General features: G+C 34.7%; 1 protein-coding gene across 1 annotated transcript; it reads right to left on the reverse strand.

Annotated features, from left to right (window-relative positions):
* Positions 1 to 6,063: 6,063 nt before the first annotated feature.
* On the reverse strand, positions 6,064 to 21,254 carry crispld1a (cysteine-rich secretory protein LCCL domain containing 1a). The gene is made up of 15 exons (XM_083530475.1): positions 20,917 to 21,254; positions 20,144 to 20,437; positions 15,145 to 15,263; positions 14,752 to 14,884; positions 14,489 to 14,604; positions 13,864 to 13,964; positions 13,037 to 13,168; positions 12,265 to 12,325; positions 11,767 to 11,833; positions 10,605 to 10,735; positions 10,476 to 10,519; positions 10,315 to 10,387; positions 10,057 to 10,132; positions 8,392 to 8,525; positions 6,064 to 7,136 (listed from the first exon to the last, which is right to left on the reverse strand). The coding sequence occupies exons 2-15, from the start codon at positions 20,378 to 20,380 to the stop codon at positions 7,085 to 7,087; spliced, it is 1,476 nt and encodes a 491-aa protein (XP_083386601.1). The 5' UTR covers positions 20,381 to 20,437; positions 20,917 to 21,254; the 3' UTR covers positions 6,064 to 7,084.
* Positions 21,255 to 21,492: the final 238 nt, after the last annotated feature.

Raw genomic sequence — 21,492 nt, forward strand, 5'->3', positions numbered from 1 at the left:
TTTTAACAGTGGACATTTTCCCATAGCAGCTTCACAGAAATAAATAGTAGTTGGTATAAAGTATAAACCTTAAGACTTAAAAGGAAACCCATCTTCATCTGGATGACACCAAATGTGCATTCATTAAAATTCCATCTTTGTTCAAGTTATCAACTGTTCACTGATGGATACCATTGTACTGTAGCAGATTTTTTACATTATTATTATTATTATTATTATTATTATTATTATTATTATTATTATTATTATTATTATTATTATTATTATTATTATTATGAAATTATGATTTCATTCTCCTGCCATCAATGCTGTCAGTTTTACAGTGTGAAAGTTTTGAACTAATTCACTTTCACATTGTCAAAGAATTGTTTGAAATTTACTTCAGATCTCATAGAAGTTAATGTATCAAGCTAAGGTTCTGGTGGTGTCAGAAACTGTTTTGTAAAAATATCAGTGCTTTTTCATGACTAAAATCCACCAGCAACAGGACAGAACAAATATAATAGAAGTACAGTAGTAGCTAGAAATTGGTGAATGGTAAACTACTGATATTTTTGATACTGTTGTTGTATAGCGAGGATTGAGTTCCACAATATTTATCAGTCCTACAACTAGTGTTTATTATATACTTAATGTGAATAGGGACTATTTCTTCTTCAACTCTTTCTTCGTTCATTGTTCAAACAAGTCAGCACTCTGTCACGCAGTATATATTGGAATTGCTGAATCATCATTAATTTAAAGCAGGGGAGTTGGAGAGGAAAAAACATCAACATTCTCTTGTTCCAACACAAAAACCTATAAGGCTGAAGGAATGTAGACATTATCTAACATGATTTGTTTGACATTATAATTTTGTTAAAAGTTTGATTATTAATTGAACCAGTAAGTATAATCAGCATAACAGAAGTATAAGAGTATAACATTGCATATTAACTCATATTAACATCAAGGCTTTAAAAAATAGATTATAAAATCACTCAGGAAAACATTATATATAAGTAATGGTATTGTATCGTTATTGACACTGCTAATGCTGTTTTTAAAGTACAGTACTTGGCATCAGACAGAAAAATATGTCTTTACCGATTCCTAGTGAAGAATAGCATAATGCAAAGGAAACATGCTAATAGAAGGTTCACTGTGGCTCCTCCCCAAGAAAAAAGACGTGCATTGGAGGCATATATAGCGATTTTCTTTAATCTCATGACTATCCTCAGAGGGTTTTCATTGACTAATTTGATGTGGATAATACATAATCCCAAAGTGTGGTGTACAGTTTGGCCAAGATTGCATTGGGATCATCTCGTACAATGTATCAAGTAAAAAGACTGATGATGTGTAAAACCAGCTAAAAATAACACACACACTCACACACACAAACACACAATCAGGACTGTTTGATGGCCAACTAAACAAAAAATGTCCCTATTTCATGAAATAACATTCAAAATGTGTGTCTTAGCTCAACTAAAGCCAAACGAACATAAAGAGCCAGAATAACCGAATGACTCATTTGGCAAATTGTTGAAAAGTGGCTTCTCTTGCGGCATAAAATCTATTGACAGAGCATGTCATATTTTTTGCCTGGTGAGGGGAAAAATCATTTTTTTGCCATCAGCGACACTTTAAACTCCAACGCCAAAATAAAGACAGGAGGAGGACAGCAGACATTACATGTAGCAAATCTAATATTTCAGCTCAGCGTTCACAAACAGCCTAATGTCTACACTCTACAGTGAACACTGCGAAAAGGAATAAAGGCATATTTATTTATTTATAACCTATAATTAAAAAATGGGGGGGCCATGGTTTGGAAGTGCGAGTGCAGCAGAAATAAAAACAGCCTCCGTTATGCTGAACAGCACACAGTGGAAGTCATGGAAACACCCCAGCTTTCATGTGGCATGCCTACGCATGTAAATGTATGCACATGTACTGTATACACACTCATTTATCTGTACTGTATACACAGCATTTATCTGAAAGATGACTCATTCTTTTTTACCACGAGACTGACTGAAAATATGCAAATGACCTATGATTAAAAAAACATCTTAATACTGTGAAAACTGCATTCACACACAAATAATTTGTCAGAAGAGATAAATAAAATGAGCAGAAGAGAAATCCAAAACACGCATTGCCTGCAAAACAGCATCAATACTTCTAATTAGCCTAACACAGTTTTTGAAGGATCTTGGCCTGTAGGTTGTTCTAAACATCTTGAAGAACTAACCACAGATCTTGCGTGGATGCAAACTGCCTCAAATCCTCTTGTCTCTTTATGCAATGCCAGACAGACTCAATGGCATTGAGATCAGGACTCTCTTATTCTTCTTCTCTTATTGGCTGTATGTTTGTGGTCATTGACTTGCCTCAGAATCAATTTGAGTCCAATCAGACACCTCCCGGATAGTCTTGCCTGTAAAGAGAACACCATCAATCCTGACCAAGTCTTCAACATCATTTGTAGAAAAGCAGCCCTAAAACTTTCAGAAAACCTCCACCATGCTTCACTGTTGGATGCAGACACTCATTATTATACCACTCCTCAGCCCTTTGGCAAACTACTTGTTTTTTGCTATAGTCTAATATTTCAGATTTTGATTAATTCATCCAGCTGCACCTGCTGCTGTTTTTCTGCACCCCAGTTTCAATGTTTTCATGCATAGGTGGTCACTTAGACTTGTTTCCATGTCAAAAGTATGGTGTTTTGGCCAAAATACTTCCATAAACACCATTTCTGGACAGGCTTCTCCAGATTTTAGATGCAGTAGGTGTACTAGATCTTAAAATTATTTAAATTAAAAGGAAGTGTACATGATAAGTTTCATCTGCTGCATTAAGTTTCCTTGCTTCTGTGCTCCTCACTGCACATTTCTTTGCACATCTTTCAAGTAGTTTGAACAATTTCATGGCGTATGACCTGAATCTGTCCTCCAGATCCTCACCTTAATAGCAGATTTTGTCTGTTCCTTACCCAGTTTTAAGGCTTCTACACAGCTGTATTTAAACCTATATGATAATATATTTGAGAATTGATGATCATTAGCACCTGCTTGGTATAATTGGTTAATCCTACACCTGGCTCTGATCCTAAAAAACCCCTGACTTTGTGCGAAGTGTGCAAGTGCAAGAATTGAAAGCCAAAGGGTGATAACACAAATATTGATTTGATGTAGGCTTGTCTTTATTTTGCTTACTTTGCCTTTTGTAAATTAATATTGTCTGACCACTTTTAAATCATGCCTCAAAACACATCCGTTCAAATGAGCTTTTTCTGATTAATTGTAACCATTAAAACAGCTGTTGTTCATTGTTTATCTTGTTTTATGATTAGCACTAAATGGTGTCCTTGAGGGTTTTGAAAGGTGCCTTTAAATAAAATTATTATTATTATTATTATGGAGTGGTGGCTCCAGCGGTTAAGGCGCTGGGTTACTGATCGGAAGGTCGAGGGTTCAAGCCCTGATATCGCCAAGCTGCCACTCTTGGGCCCTTGAGCAAGGCCCTTAACCCTCTATGCTCCAGGGGACCCTTACGAGAAAAATAAATGAAGGACCGTGACGTCGGAGCGACGTGGGGCCACCTTCCCGTGGGCTCACCACCTGCAGGAGGGACCGTAAGGGACCAGTGCTGAGAAGATTGGGCAGCAAGATTGGGACTGCTGCCCCCGCGGCCCGAATTACGGATTAGCTGGAGAAGATGAAATGAAATATTATTATTATTATTATTACTACTATATAAATCACTTGCTTCTCAGAATGTCCCAGCAGGATCTCCCTAAAGATACATGAATTAATGGATGGTATCACAATAATCACTGTGGATGGTGACTATAAAGATTTGGAATGAAATTTTTTACTAGAATTGCTACAAACAGTTTTATTATAATCCACACAAACATTTCTCCTCGTGTTTTCGCAGGGAGCTTTGCCACTTATTGGTATATATTTATTCATTTAAAATATGTTCTGAATCTTTATTTCTGTAAAGCTGGGTTGTGAAAATTTTAAAATCACTGCACAAATAAAATATTTTAATCCTTTAATTTACTAGTTTGAACATTTATTTTTCGAACTTGAATTATTTTTTAATAAATTATATGTTGCCTTCATCTTAATCCTTATTCTCATTATTTGCAGTAATGTAGTAATAATTGTTTTACATGACTTTATAAGCTGCAATATGATACATGCTAATTGCTGCTCCAGCGGGTGCTGGTAATGAAAACTCTCTTTCGGTAAGAAAATCTAATTAAAGGAATTGGCTTTTTAACAGCAGCAGCAGCAGCAGCAGGGATCACATGAACAAAAAGTAGCTCATAAAGTGATTATGGATTTCATCATAAAACTTTACTGTGGAAGCTCAATGAATGTACACCCATAAGCAACTTCTACTCATGGAACAGGCTTAGCATGTGTTTGCAGTGTTTGTATTTTGAGTAACAAAAACACAAATACACGATTTGTGATTAATAACGTCTTATTCTGAAGTCAAGTCAGAAAAGAACAGATTGTGTACAGAAATAGCATCAAGCCTAAATACCAAATAGCAAACAGTATTGTTTGTAACCTACTCTATTAAATTATATTTCTAACTCATGTGCAACTATAGAAAATGATCATATTTACATAATGTTAAATGCTGGTAAAGTACAATATTCAATGTTTCTTTTTGTTATGAAAATTATTGAAATATAGTTTCCTGCTCTGCAGGAATATCATCATTACTACAATTTACAATACCTCAGGTATAATAAAAAAAAATAATAAAATAAAATACTTAGCAGCTGGATGGATATAAAAAGACATAAACAATAAAAAAATACACAATTTTTTTGAGAACATAAGTACGTCCTAAACATGTGCCATAATCAGGGGAGGTCACAACTGACATCCTCCGCAGTACAATCTAACAGAAAATCATCAATGCTATGCGTTCATTTATGGATAAATGAAAGTAATCATCAGGTAACCAGAATTGAGACAAGCAGGAGATCCAAATGACTGGAAACTGGACCACATATTAAAACAGTATAAGCAGAGATTATTGCAAATTTATGATGCAGTGATATGTAATACAAAAATTAAAAAAAAGGCAAAAAGAAGTTATATTATATATTAGGCCTGTCAATCAATTATATTATTTAATCACAATAAAATTGTGATTTTCATGAGTTAACTCCGAATCACACATTTTTATCTGTTCTAAATGTACCTTAAATTAATACCTTTCAGGTTTGTACTATTCTAATAAGCATGGCCATGGACAAATATGGATGCTTTATGGAAATATATGTTAATTGTTAGTGAAACCATGCTCAACGTAGCGTATGAAGACAAAATATTCTTGTTAAAGTTTTAAAGAAATTATGGTGTTTTAAAAGACAAATGTTTGCATCATGTTGCATTTTGGTGCTTGATTTGAGACTTGCTGCTTTAGTAAAAGAAATGTTTAGTGTTAAAAAAATATTTTTCAGTTTTCAGTTATTTTTATTTATTTTTTGTTATATCTAAGTAATAAAAAGGATGACAATAATAAATATGTGCTGCGTTGAGGGTTTTAATTTTGTCTTTTTTAGAATATATATATATATATATATATATATATATATATATATATATATATATATATATATATATATATATATATATAAATAAAATATGTAATGTAATATAATGTAATGTCAAAAGCAATAGCTGCACTTTAATTGTGTCACTGTAATTAAGTGCTAATTTGAACAATTTGTGTTTTTTTTTTCCCGATCAGATGAATACTCGTGTAAATGTATACAAAAAATTATAAATGAACAAAACTTAAATTTTTTCTTTATGCATATCATTTTAAAATTATTCAATCACATCATTCCTGTGACAAACTGAAACTGTGCATACTTTTTTTTATATTAATAATAATAACAATAACAATAACAATAACAATAATAATAATAATAATAATAATAATAATAATAATAATAATAATAATAATAATAATATAAGTAAAAGCCGTTTTAGCCAGGTTTTTGCTGTTGTTGTTTTTGCTGTTTTTGTTGGATGATTTATTTTTCTTTCTTTTTTTGTTAACACCACCACAGCATTCATTGTGCCAGAGCTTGTTATGTATTGTATTGTAGTGTTAATTAGATGAAATTCTAATTGGTAATAGTTAAAATACAGAGTGGGCCATGGAAAGGTAGCCCGCCTCCAGTACCGGGGCCAGGCTCTTTGGAGGTGGCCGTAGACCACCTTGTAGTCTCATCGTGTTTATTAGGTATTTTTTTCTGACACAGGGCCCATCTAAAAAAAAAAATTATATAACTGCATCTGCTTATTTATAATTGTATTATTATATTATGATCTGCAGTATAGTACTTTGATTTCAAAGATAAAGATAAAGGACTAGATTAGGCAAATATTGGTTGTTTATTTTAATAGTTGCCTTGTTATTATACATATATTATCATATTAATATACATATTTAGAACTGGATCTTGATTTGTTGTATATTGATTTATATTTATGTTTTATATTTGTTATATTTCTTTTTCTCTGTGTATTTTAGGCTTAAAGTAATGTACTTGTAGAAAAATTTTAAATCTGAATAATAATGGAAACAGAAATGCATTTGTTAACAACTCTACAAAAGAAGAAAATTACCAACTGTACATATGGCCCAATATGTCCAACATATTGCTTTGCATGACTATATAAAGTTGGGTCCAAATGTCTGCGTGCACTACCAAATGATTGATCAGCTGTTACACACTGTATTTTAATACGTATTCTGATATTTAGTAATTGATAGTATAATGAAAAGCTTCTATGAACACAGTAATGAACACAGACTTTTAGATGTTTCGAATATATATTCCCTGCATTGTCTAATTAAATGCCTTAAATTTAGGATGAGAACATCACAAAGACAAAAGAAACCCATTACGTACAACATCTGCAGAAACAAATTGAACAAAATATAGTAAATATGTAGAGATTTCTTCATTCTTCTCCACCTTCAAACTGCACTTAACTGTCACTTGTGTAAACAACCAACCCGGAAAGAAAGGTGATTCAAGTTGCGCTCAGATGACTGCAAACACTCTGAAAGCTTTTCCTCCTGGAGGGTTTTGCATGCTGCAAGAGACAAAACATCATGCATTAGAGAACAATATGACAGTTAACACATTTTTTACGTTGTCTATGGCTAATCATATTTAAAAGCCTGAGGTGAAATAGTGAACCATCTACAATAATACTTAAAAAAAAATGTCTTCGACATTTAGTCTTTTAATTAGTCTTTTAATCAATTATTCATGTGTCTTTTTTTCTTTATTTATAGTGTTCCTGACCAACTTCCTGACCAGTCACAGTATTGCAGTATGGCAGGTCCACGGTGTGTGAAAGAAAATCCAAAGGATGGTGAAAACACACTTTGGTGCCCAACTACAATACAATGGTCACCAAAATAGATCTCAGGGACTTATTTCATTCCAGTCACAAACACTTCAGACACGAGGAGACACAGGAACTAGCAGGGTTCAGTGCTAACAAGGCCAGCAGGTTCAGTGCTAAAGGATTATAACATGGTGTAAGAAGTGATCCTATCTCGCGTTCCCTCACCCTACATCAGTAAGTCTCCTTACCCTACATTTTGACTTTGCTAATGCCCTTGTGGCTGAATGAAAACAAACCATTACAAGCACACTTCAAAATCTAACATCTTCACAGAAGAGTGGAGGTTATTATAACAAATGGGGACTAAATGTGGAATGGAGTGTTCAGAAAGCATGAATCTTATAGTTCATGTCTCTCTAGTAAGGATTCAGTTTTATGAAATATTCTACGTAATGTTAATAATTACATGAATGGCTTGCCTGTTTGTAATCAGATTTCTTTTTAAGGTCACCTGAAATTCACTTATTGAGATCAAATAAAAAATGAAGTAAAACATTGTTTTCTTATCTAATAAAATAAAATCAAGCTTGCTGGTGTGCTCAGGCTTTTAAATAATCTGCTTTTTGTATTTGAGTATGACTGGTACGGTTTTGCATTCTAATCAGCTTTGCAGTCATTCCGCTTTGTACCGTGCCTCTCATGGTACGTTAAAAACCAAAATTATGTCCTCGTGCTTGTGTTTGCAGTTTAACCTTTGCAAACTGAAAAAAAAAATTATAATTATCCTATGAAGAAACCTGAACCCTTGCACTCATTGAATCAGCACTTATTCTAAACAATCAGGAGAGTAGTCCACTGCGGTGGTTTATCACATCACAGCAATTAACACTCACTTCCATAGATATCTTTGAATTTGAATTGTACAGCACACATGTTAATCTGTAAAGAAAAATGTAATCATGACGGGAAATTAATTTGTGCGATTTTTACGTACCTCTCAGAAAAAACGTTGTTTTGATAGGAACCATAGTAGTATATCCTTTTTTCCACCGGCATCACGTCAATGTAGCCGCCGTGTTCGTTCTGTATCACACCGGCATGAACTGCTGATCTGCAGATACTGGATTTCTGAAAATCAAAACAGTAGGAATTAAAGTAATCATACAAGAGAGAAGGAAAAAATTAAGAGAATACAGTATATTAACCTGCTATGTGATTCCTTTCCCAATTAATTCAACAATTTCAACATTAAATATTGAATCAATACAACTTATTATTCATTTACTTATCTTAACAGTACACCATTCTTTTACACCACACTGAAGTAAAGTGTAAAAGTACATTTTGTATAGCCTTAATTATGAAAAGAAAAAGTACTGATCAATGAGAACTATTTTTTATTAATCATGCAGTTCAATGTTTCATTCTACTTCACATCACCTCTATATACAGTAAGAAGAGAGTTTTCTATTGTTACAGACACACAGTGATAGAACACAGTTTCTCATTTAATGCAGTTTATGCATTCACTTCACAATAGTGATAATAAAGTAAAAACTGAAACTCCAAACTGAAAATATACTGATAAAGTGCAGGTACTCTTTTTTACCAAAAATTACTTTCCCTACTTGCTAAAAACTATGAATATTGTAATTACTATAAAATATTGTCATTTATTTGCAGCAAAGTATATCTTTTAAATAATAGTTCAAATGAAATCTAAAATAACTAGCACTGAAAGACATTCTGTACTCTTTTATCGTTTTTAAGATACATGCATGTTAATTAATTTATATGCAACAAATGAAAAGGTACATAAAACAACAAAAATTGGACAATGAATGATTGAAAGGACGTTCTGTGGACAGAATCTAAATTTGACATTTTTATTTGTAATTGTTGGGGTTGTTTTTGAGCAAGGAAGGTTGGAGATTAATTCTAGGTTAAGGGAATTTTAAAACCAACATGGCTATCATTCCATACATCAGCACCATACTGTACAACTCGGACTGAACTGCCGCTAATTGGAAACAAATTCATTATACAACAAGACAATGACCCAAAGCATACGTCCAAGCTCTGGACGTGTAAGCTAGTCAGCTGGAGTGCTACCTTTAATAGAATGGCCTGCCCAGTCACTGCACCTAAATCCTACTGAACCGCTCTGGAATTAACTGTTTCATTTTAGTTGAATGTTTGGAAAAACAAACTGTTCAAATACCGAACTGTTAGTGATTCTAAGGAAGGATCTGTGAATGGATATTCATTCAACATCTGTACATTTATATATTTGTTTGGTCGAAGTAAATCTTAATACCAGTAGTGGACCTAATTTGTTGTATAGAAACAAGAGGAACATGCATAAGTTTGTCAAAAGAAATAAAAGTGAATGAAACCACTTATTGGTCTTGTGGGTTAATATGGCAATAAGAATTTAAGTGAAGGAACAGTCACATCATCAACAACAACAACAACAACAGCAATAATAGCAATAATTATAATTATAATAATAATAACAATACCATATAGTATATTACATAATATACATAATTGTATTATTTATTAATAATAATAATAATAATAATAATAATAATAATAATAATAATAATAATAATAATAATAAGAGCTAGTATATTATGTAATAATCTTAAATTCTTACATCGGAATAAATTCTTGTCCCGATGACTCTGGAGACCTGGGCGGGTTCTTGCAGACAGTTTTGCGGACAGTAGATTCTATAATTCATGTATTACAGTTTTGTATAATTCACTTGGCATTTTAAAATAAATATAAAATAAAACATCATAATCATGAAATGTAATTTTACAGTGTACTGCTCAAGTAAATTGCTTTTATGATGAATATAATTGCAGCACGGCCTAATGATATTCAAAAACCTGGAAACTCGACTCATTACCTGGGACAGTGTTTAACAGGGCTTTCATGTGGACACAATGTAGACACTGTAGTCTCACATGTAATCACTTGTACTGCAACAAAAAAGTTGCGAAAATTATTTATCAGTGATGCAGTAATAATAGTCAGTTCACACAGTTGTAGAATTGATATTGTACTTACTGTCCACTTTGGACACAATGAAAGAATTGGCACTCTGATATTTCCTGTAAAGAAGACAATCACATTTCTGAAATACAATAATACTAGATTAAATATGTTACAGTATTAGTGGTTGTTTGAGCGACTCACCCGAGAGACTGAACCCCATTTTTGTAGGATTTGATGAAAAACTCCTGCCTGCCTATTCTCGTGACATCCATCCAGCCTCCATTGTTATCGATCACTCCGTAATGAAGGCCGGCTCTGCAGATGCTCGAATGCTGCAATACATGATGCTAGCAAATAAGACAAACCATACTTTTTATCCAGCTATAGCTACATTTAATGTTGGCAAATCCATCAAACAAGCTAGTTTCTGTTATTACTTACATCATATTGACCAGTGGTGTAAAGTATTTGAGAAAATGTACTCTATTACTGTACTTACTACTAGTTGTAGTAGTTTTACTAAAGTATAAAAGATATAAGCAACTTTTACTCTATACTCAACTACATTTATGCTTTAATATATGTACTTTTTATTCTATTATATTGTAATTGAAATTAGCCATTACTTCTTTAATCTGACTAGCCGTTGTGCTAATCTTGGTTAATGCAGTGTTGAGGTGTACAATTTGATTTGTATTTTAAGTAATAAAACCTCACAAATCAACTGTTTTTGGCTGTTAACTAACATGTGTCTTGGTATTGAAGATTTGTGCTTTAGATCATTGAGCATACGTTTAATATGAGTAAAATACTCAAGTACTGTTCAAATCAGATACTCTACTCCAGTCGTATTGGAATTGGTGACTTTTAACTTTTAATGGAGTAAGTTTTGCAGTATAGTTTCTATACTTTTACTCAAGTATGATTTTCAGGTACTTTTTACACCTCTGACTGGTATAAACAATATTTTCTTTAGTATATACATTTATATACTACATTTAGTATATGCACACTAGTTCTGTTCACTACATAAAATTCCACTTCTTAGTTCAAAACGCTCACTGCAGTACTGTTAGCAAAAACCTCAGAGACACGTCAAGTAATAATTTCATGGATATAACTTCTGAGTTCGAATAGGAAACTTATAAAGGGGCAAATTAATTGCAGTTTTACCGGAAACATCTACAGCTAGCGGATGTGTAAAGTGAGTTCGACTTCTTAAGGATTTTATTTCTGCTAGTGGTGCCAAAAATCATCTAAACATTTGACCGCTAATTTTTTTTTCATAGAATGGTTGATTTTTTTTTTCTTTTTAAATAAAAATAAAAAGCCTATGGAAATAAATGATTAAAATAGTCCTTACCATTTCATAATATACAGTTCCTATCGCTTTTGAAGGGCTGTCCAAACATCCAGCTGGACATTCGTACCTGTCCAAAACAGTTGTTAAATAGTGATATATTTCTCTAAACAGATTTTGAAATGTTGTGGACTCTTTTTGTGGTTTGATATAGATACGTTAATGATGCAAAATAAAATCTAAACACAACAATGCCCAATTTTCCCCCTTATTAAGGGAAGAATCTCACTGGGATTCTGTAGATTTATATTTTATAACTGCTGCTGTTATCATCAAACCCATCCAGAACTCATCTCAACACGCAAATGCACAATATGCTCATAGAGAACAACCTTAAAAGTAACTGCTTTTACTCTTTTACACTTTTAAACTGTAGGTATTATTAGTCTATACCCTTTTGCTGTTACAAAGGGGATTTTCTTTAGAACATTTCAACTTATCAATATTGCTCAATTCAGCTAATGGTTGTGCTGATAAGTATATAAACTTCACCCTTCGTACCTGTTACACGTTGTGCCTTTACACTGGTCCCGGAGTTTCGTGTGACATGTTACAAGTTGTGCTGCAAAAAAAAAAAAAAAAAAAAAAAAAAAAAAAAAGAACGATCGAGCAGAGTTTTGCACATCAATGCACATTCTTTTCTTTGCATTTTGCACATTTCTACCAAAGCTTTCGAAGAACAGGCTAAGGAATTACTGGTACTGAGAGCTCATCTACTTGGGTTTCAGGAAGTAATTTAAATCCCGCAAAGCTTCAACTACCAACGAGCAAACACTCTCAGCAAGGAGCTAGGCATTTAAGGAAAACAAAACCTGCATTCCTGACTCAGGCTCATAATATTATATACCATGTGTGTTTGACAATGTGTAGAGAAATAGGAGCCATAGCAGACCCCCACCTGCTAAACATCAAGGAAATTTAGAAAAAAATGCTGCTGGTGTATTTTTTTTAACAGTTTGTAAGCTATCACTGTCAACATACATTTGAAAGCAATGCGAGAAAGAAACTGGAAAAGTATCGAATATTAGGTAAATGTCCTGATGAGATCATAAATTTATGAATCACAAAATCCAAAATCCAGACAACTGAAGCCTGTTATGTCAAATAAACATTTTCGGAAAACCCAAGGGGTTGGGCCAAGGACTAAGAGGGTGAGGTAAGATGGATGGTTTAGGCAAAGACTGAAGGATTTTTTCATTTTTTTCTACTGAATATTTTGTTCTGATTTTTAAACTACAAAAAAACATCCAATTAAAGAAAAAAATATGCTTACACATCTGTTCGGTGCTCACAACTGTGGTGCTGTGTGCATGCGAGTGTGGGTCAGGACGTCTTGTAGTGACCGGTGCTTCGGGTTCAATGACGTTGTCTTCTTCGGTCTCCTCATAATAGAATTGATTTTCATCTGGAAATCAAACAGTACACTGTTCTGGAGTGCAATATGCCAAATTGCTATTAATAATACTTAAGTATTCTTTAACAAAAATAATAATACAAATAAAAAAATACAAAACAGTGTGGCCATATTAGCTGTATGTTAGAGAGTAAGATACTGGTGGTGCTAATTCTGTGCTATGACCTTCCAGGTTGTGGGTTCAAATCCCAGAAGTACCTGTAGCCCCAGTGAAGACATTTAGAACACAGTATCTCTTAAATTTGGTCGCTTTGAATTAAGACTAAAGTAACTGCTCCCTGAGATATACATGAAGTGAGTCTATGCATGGCTGTCCAATAATGGTTAGAGCCACTCTCATTGCCAGGGGTCAAAAATAATGCCATCCTTCGCATAAGTAGTTGCAAAGACTTGGATACTTGGCCATGGATTCCTGTGGTATTTACTTTATTTTTCTGTAAATGTTTTCTGTAAACCATACAGTTCTGTGGTTAGATGGGGTTCTGCATATGTAATTATACTATTGCTATGTCTATTTATTTGTGATTTGATGATCAACACTGTACATTAGGAGACTGTGTGTTATTAGTCAACGTCACACATTTCAGACCAAATTATTGCAATAATATTGTTGAAAAATAATCATCAGCAAATGAAAGTGTGCATTAGTTACACCAGGTTTTTGGTAGTTCAATCAAATGTTGTACCTTTGTAGCACAAGTTGTCTTTACATCCTCCTCCATAGCTGGGTGGACAGGCTGAGCATGGTGTACCATGTTTATATGGGGCACTTCCCCACCAGTTCCCTCTGCACAAGTCACACACACAAGTCATTTTTTTCCTTTCATTGTTATGCTTGGGTTGACGAAATATTATGATTCAACATGTAACTTAATGTAATTTGCTTAAAAAAAAAACTCATGTCAGTTACCTTGTGCATAAGAAGGCCTGGATGCAGACTGTTTTCACATGTGCTGTATTTAACTTGTAATCAACCACTTTTTTAGGATTTTTATGGCATTTGATTGAATTGTGCAACAAAATGCCAAAAGTCAACCAATTATATCTATTGTATGGCATTTAAATTTTAAGCAGAAAGTGGCCCAACTGTTATCTGCTCCATATTATTAAAGAGAGACTTTCATCACGGGTAAATAATTCACGGTTAAATCAAGGTGATAATGATAATTTTAAGGCAAATGTTTCCATCATTTCAGAGCACTATTTGGTTCAGAATGTGGTGAAGGCGACCAGCACTGGACCATCATTTATATCCAATATCTTTGAGTAGAAACCAATAAATGTGTTTTAGAAAATGGGAACTCAACCTACTTTGGAGAGTAATTGCAGACCAAATAAACAGCCTTTGTCCAGATTTGTCCCCAGACGTTCATATCATAGCACACATTAACAGCACAGCCGATTCGACTGCTGGTTGCCCAAACGAGCTGCAAACAATTACAAAAATGCAATAAAATTAACAGTACAAATTTTCACCTTTACACTCCACACCACACAAGAACACACTATACTGAACAATAAATTGTTTTTAATGTTAAATTCTTGTGTGATTTAAGATTAAGATTTGTATATACCTGTGTGTAGTGAGTACACACTGGCCCTGAGCATCTGAACGGACAATAAGGGTTACACTCTTGGGGATATGGGAAGGAAAAATCTTTCACTTCGTCGTACCAGGCCTGGACATGAGATGTAGGAGGGCGATACCTACAGGATAAAAACACACAACAGGATGATTTCAAAATTATAAAATAATGAAAATCATAACAATTAAATTATCCCCATTGTAGAAAAATATAGAATACATAATCACTGGGCAAGACTTAGTAGTCATGAGTGCATGCAAGTGTGTGTGTGTGTGTGTGTGTGTGTGTGTGTGCGCGTGCGTGCGTGTGTGTGTGAGTGAGTGAGTGAGAGAGAGAGAGAGAGAGAGAGAGAGAGAGAGAGAGAGAGAGAGAGATACAGACCTTCCCCAATGAACTCCTAAGTTCTGCCCGATGTACTTAAGCAAGCCTTCTGGTCCATGTTCCCATAAGCATGTCTCAGCCCATTCTTCAGCAGATCTCTCCAATTCAGTATCCCAGACCTGAAATTTAACACATTTTCACCTTCAGTTCAGTTAAGAGTTAAAAAGAGTTAACAAGCTAACTAACTAGCTGAAATCTAGCCGATGGAACTAGCTTTTTAAAATAAACTAGCATGCTAATGAACTAGTGTGCTAACTCAAAAGGTTTCAACATGTATCATGTCCACATGAAGAAATTACAGTAAAACAATCAAATGTGAACTTATTACCCAATGTTTTCATATCCATAGCACAACAATACATACAGGATAGTTTCAGCAATAAAGCATTTTAATGTGAATTTTGACTACATAGCATGCTAATTGGACAGCTAGAACATTAATAATAATAATAAAGTGGTATAGCTGCTGCTTATATTTCCCTCCACGTGGTTACAAGATAAAGCAATATCTCAAGATGAAGTTTTTACTCAAGTGCCCATCAGTGAACAAGTGATAACTGCAGTAATGATTGTTTAAATATAATGAATGGACATTCTGTGTCAATCAGATGATAATTGGTTCCCTTTTAAATCTGGTTCCTCTTGGTTTCTCATACAGTCTCAGGGAGATTTTCTTGTCGCCACTGGTTCACTCATTAGGGATAAACTTATAGGAGTATACTAATAGGGACTAATTTAGGAATTTTGAATGCATATTCGTGATCAATTTATTTCTGTAAAACTGCTTTAGGACAATAATCATTTTAAAAGTGCTAAACAAAAAAAAAAAACTGAATCGAACGAGTAAATAGCAAGAAGCAGTATAGTTTGTTTCCAAGCTCATACAGCATGTACTGTCTGCCTCACATTAGAGCTTAGCTTGCTTTTTCTTTCTTTTTTGAGATGTCCAGCCACTCTTTCCAGTCTCTAATGCACTCCATATGTAGCTTACACCCTTTTCCCCCTGTTCTGGGCACAGTTTCTCCTTGGCAGGTAAAGTCTCGTGTTCCTCTTCAGTGCCACTCGGGAATGAAAGTTTTCCTTTAATCGGCTGACCCATTTTTTTTTCTTTTATAATTTTTAAAAAAATAAACAGGAAGAAGGTGTGATTATGTTGGTAATCATTTACTTTATTTCAACAGTCATAAACTCATAGACGGATCGCCTACACAGAACCAGCTAGCTCTTTCACAATTCACACTTTTGGCCTTGTTGGATGTCCCACAGCACAGGCCAATTGCAAATCGGAACCAATAACTTTGCCTAAAATAGCAGCTTTCTTTTTTTTCCCTCTAAAATGAGCTGCATAAGACATTAATTCTTTGGTTGACACCTGGAAATGGGACGTGGGGCGGTTTGTAAAGGGCCTTCTCTAAATTAGGTTTTTAATAATTGAATGAACCATAAATAAAGTTGCGGCTGCTGAGTGCGCTCTGTTGCAGCAGAGTATGTTAAGTGAGACTGAGCTTCATAATGTTTTATTCGTTATAAAAATGCTGTTCATTTTCGCAAACATCTTTCTGAACTGTACAGCTTTCTAAATTCTTTCACTGAGGCCATGATTTCCATTCTCTAGATTTTTAGCACTTTCATTTTTTTCCCAGGCAATACTAATGGGACAAACATTAAACTTGACTACAGCAGAAGAGGGAGCTTAAGTGCCATCTTTGAGCCTGGTTCATCAATACTGTACAAAACTTTTTTCCTGGAATATAAAATCAAATATATACAGTATGAGGATATATGAGGCCCATATGCTAACCATTACACACATATATATTACTTTTGATTTCAGGTTTCCAATGGAGTTCCAAATGGAGTCGCTCTACATTCGACAATTGTATTCCAAATTTTATTTGTGCCAGTCGAAGGATTCTGTTTTTAATACCTCCTGAACAGGAAACGCCCCCTCCTAAAAGCCAAGCACTCTGTTAAGAAAACAAGGCCCTTCTCACACTCACTGACACACTGGTGTTTATTTCATTTAACACCTCATTTGCATCGAGTGTTTTTCTCATCTGGGCACATTCCAAGAAAGTACAAACAATTCCCATGAACCTGCAGGAGCTCATTTCCTCTTGCAGGGGGCTGTGTGAGGGGGAAAATAGTAGGAGAGGTAAGTGAGGGCATAAGTGTGTGATGAAAAGTGTGCATACAGCACAAATGAAAAATGTTTTCTTTTAGTTAAAAAGCCCCCAAAAAATGATTAATTTATTATAAATGCAACCACATTACTGTTAAATATGTACCAATCTATATATCTATCAATATGTATGCACCCCACTTATTCTCTCTCTCTCTCTCTCTCTCTCTCTCTCTCTCTCTCTCTCTCTCTCTCTCTCTCTCTCTTACACGTTCTTCAGAACAAACATCAAAATTAAAAAAAATATGAACTGAATCACATGACCATGGCAAGGATATTAGTGCCAAACAGGCTGATTGAAGTATTTTAAAATATTTCTGTCAATTTTGGTTGATGGAAATGCCTCAATGGTGAAAGAGGTCAGAGGTGAATAAACAGGCTGGTTTGAGGTGACAAGAAGACTAATCAGAAGTCAAATAAGAACTCTTTGCAACCGTGCTGAGCAGAAAAGCATCTCAGAATGCCTATGTTGAACAGTGTTGAACACAGGATTACTGAAACTGGACCAAAAAAATGTTTTCTCAATATTCAACTGTCCTGTGGGGTTGAGAGTGTGTCTGTTTAGGGGTGGGGGGTTTTGTGGGGCATGTTGGAAGGGCCGATTTTACTATAATACTATGAATACATTTTAACAGTTGTGTCAATGTGAAATAAATGGAATACCTGACACTTTTGCTTTGTAGGGACATTTGGCTGGTCCTCATGAGGGATGCACCTGATTAGTTTTTTTCTTTTGCAAAAACTGCAAGAATGTCATATCCCTTTTTCCCTTTTGGTTACTGGATTTGAGGTTAGGGTTAGATTGAACTATAAAAAGTGGAAATTGTTCACAAATTGATCAGTGACAATTATCTAAATCAAAGGTCTTTATAAGAATTGGTAAGACTAGCGTGTGTGTGTGTGTGTGTGTGTGTGTGTGTGTGTGTGTGTGTGTGTGTATGTGTGTGGTCTCCCACTGCTTTAATGAGGCTTTATAAATGTAAACAGCAAAGAAATGGCACCACATAAAAGAACCCATTCAAAACTAAAGAAACCAATCTCAGACAGTAATATCAGCCAAAAAAAAGTCAGCCAGGCTCAGTCAGGCTTTAGTCCTCTCCACATTCTCCACTTTCCATTTTGTTTTCCCTCCTCTTTGCCTCAGCATCATCTGCTCCTTATACTCCTCTCCCTGTTTTCTCCTTTTCTCTCTTCCCTTTCTTTAACATCCCCCACACACCCCCAACCATAATTTATCCACCGTCTCTTTGAACCAGGTTGAAACTGTAATAGGAGCCAGCTCAGAGCCGGAGAGTTGGCTGAGCAAAATTGTGCTTTTTCTTTTGTTCTACTTCTTCTTCTTTTTCTTTTCTTTTCTTTTCTTTTCTTTTCTTCTTCTTCCTTTTTCTTCTATTGTAATACATTTTATTACTTGGAATGTCAGTTTCATTTAGGAGTCACAATTTTTAAAGAGGAAAACCACTAGTATCGGATTGAGATCAGGTTTAAGTCAAAGCTTTGAAAACCATATTGGTATTTCTCAACAAAAAATAGTGCATTTTTATATTAAATAATCAAATAGCAGAAAGAACGGAAAACTGCACCAGCAAATAAAATGAATTGTTACTATTGTATTATAGTTTGGTCAAATTACACACCTTTAGAGCAGGAACAGTTCTTTAGAGCAGGAACAGTTCTTAATCGCAGGTACACAAGGTTCTCGTGTGTTGTATCTATTTTGTATCTTGTATTCTTGTATCTGTTTTATCCAGAAACCATTTTAACTTATAGTTGTCATTAGCTGGAGACATGCATAACTAATAAAGGCATCCAACACAGTTCCAGTTTTTGTTTACAGCGTACGAGATATATGTATTATTAGATGATGCATGAGTTTACATCCACAGGGATATGGACGATATGAAGGCTTTCGCTTTTGATTTACTGTAGATGAAGCTGTTCTGTTTGGTAGTTTTGGCTTAAGAAGATGGAGGTATTGACACTTCTTTAACACCTGGTCATAACGTATTAATTTAGCTTTTTTTCATTAGATTAAAATGCTTTTCATTATAACTGCTCATACAGCTGATTTTGCAGGTGATGACTATAATACTCAAGATGCACTGACATTAGTCAGCATAAATAATAAAGATATCGTGTTTGGTTTTGATCCTAATTCAACAGAAGGTCATGATGAAGCACTTGTTCTACACAACTTCTACATTGTTTGCTGATGTCATTTTACCGAGAGGGGGATTTATTTTTTTTTGTTCATTTGTTTTTTTAGTCTTTTTGTAAGAGGTCATCATGTTCAGAATTTGGATATACTATTTTCTTTATGTTTCTAAAGAGAGGGAGTGTTAGCATATATATATATATATATATATATATATATATATATATATATATATATATATATATATATATATATATATATATATATATATATACATATCCAATTAGTCCTTACATTTCATGATTGCACCCAAAGGTAAGATTTGACAACACAAAAACACCAATATGCAGACATCTTTAGTTATTAATAAAAAGGAGCAGGGAGTATCATGTAGAATTCAACATTTTCTACATGTTTTTCTACATGTTATTTTCTTCAGAACATTTAACTGAATTACTAAAATCCCTGAACATCCTGTTTTACACACACACACACACACACACACACACACACACACACACACACACACACACACACACACACACACACACACACACACTGTCACAATAATAAACCCTGACACCTGACTTAGACTCAGTTATGCACTAATCCCTGCACTGTGACCTCTTAAGCCTCACTACAGACCATAAATGTTTCCATACCATGTATTCCATGTTGGACGCGGGTGGATAAACTTGACCTCGGAGTTTGTTGTGTAGGTCCAGGATGGCCTGTTTATCGATGGCATTGATGGCCCTCTTTCCTCTGTGTTTTGCTCCGTTGTCATCAGTGTATTTTTCCAAGAGAGAGCTCAGTCCCGTGGCATTGAAGAGAGTCATGGAAAAAGCGCTCTGGGATAAAAAAAACAGAGCAAGTCCTCCTAGCCATGTGCGACTCATGGTGACGTGACCTTTGACCTTCAGGAGAAGGAACTCTGGATAACAGAGTCTTAGCGTCTGTGGGAGAGAAGAGGAAGATTAGAGCACCTCAAGGCCAGGGGTCAAAATATGGAAGTTTTTTGGAGTGACACTAAAATTTGAGTAAAAAAAAAAATAAATTAATGATAGCCATATGTAAAATTAACTGTTTTATTTAAACCAGTGCCAAAATTTTCAGCTAACTCTTAGTTGTACACTTATAATCTAGTATTCATTCATTAAAATTACACAATTGCAAGACTTAGTGTAGAAATGTGTCTCAGCTTCTCCAGATGAAACTACAGTGAAGGAACAGGATCTGTGAAATGTGCACTTTCAGCAAATATTTTTTGAACCGGAAATTTCTGACAAAAAAAGTTACAGCCAGACACATGAAATTGCCTTCAAAATGTTGCAGATTCAGCAGGCATGGGAAAGAGTTATAAACCACATTTTGGGGTTAAAACTAAAAATACATTTTGCATAAAATTTCAATTAACATTAATCTGAATACATACGTAAATCCTCAGATGATCTCCAGCAGGTTAGCACTGCTCCTACAGCTTCCTATGTGAGATAGCAGTGATTAACAAACTTCCTGAAAGCGATGTGTTTTTTAAAACTGTATGTCCACGATGTGAATAAACTTCTCTTCAGTCTTCTCTGGGTGACTAAATGCGGCTCTGCACTAGGTTTGGATTTATGCTGAATTCTGTTTCTGGTGTCGAATGTCTTGTGGAAAACACACCTCTATATCCAACCCATTCAGAGTTTAGCAGGACTTAGACTAACAGCATCAACAGCCAGACAGCCTGGAAATGGTTGTGTGTGTGTGTGTGTGTGTGTGTGTGTGTGTGTGTGTGTGTGTGTGTGTGTGTGTGTGTGTGTGTGTGTGTGTGTGAGACAGAAGAGAGAGAGAGAGAGAGAGAGAGAGAGAGAGAGAGAGAGAGAGAGAGAGAGAGAGAGAGAGAGAGAGAGACAGAGACAGGGAGAGAGAGAAAGCATGTTTTACTATCTTGGTGAGCATTAAATGTCCTCACAAGGTCAAAACTGTGAGTTGTTTATATTAATGTGGGGACATTTGTGCTGGTCCC

This window comes from Silurus aristotelis, assembly GCF_946808225.1.
Source record: "Silurus aristotelis genome assembly, chromosome: 25".
NCBI classification, from domain to species: domain Eukaryota; kingdom Metazoa; phylum Chordata; class Actinopteri; order Siluriformes; family Siluridae; genus Silurus; species Silurus aristotelis.

Excerpts from the sequence above, each read along its gene's own strand:
- crispld1a (XM_083530475.1), bottom strand. The coding sequence starts at position 20,380 with ATGAGTCGCACATGGCTAGGAGGACTTGCTCTGTTTTTTTTATCCCAG. Across the intron at positions 12,326-13,036 it reads TGTGAGCACCGAACAGATGT|CACAACTTGTAACATGTCAC; the intron begins GTAAGCATATTT and ends TTTTTTTTGCAG. Across the intron at positions 10,133-10,314 it reads CCTGTTAAACACTGTCCCAG|AATCTACTGTCCGCAAAACT; the intron begins GTAATGAGTCGA and ends CATGAATTATAG.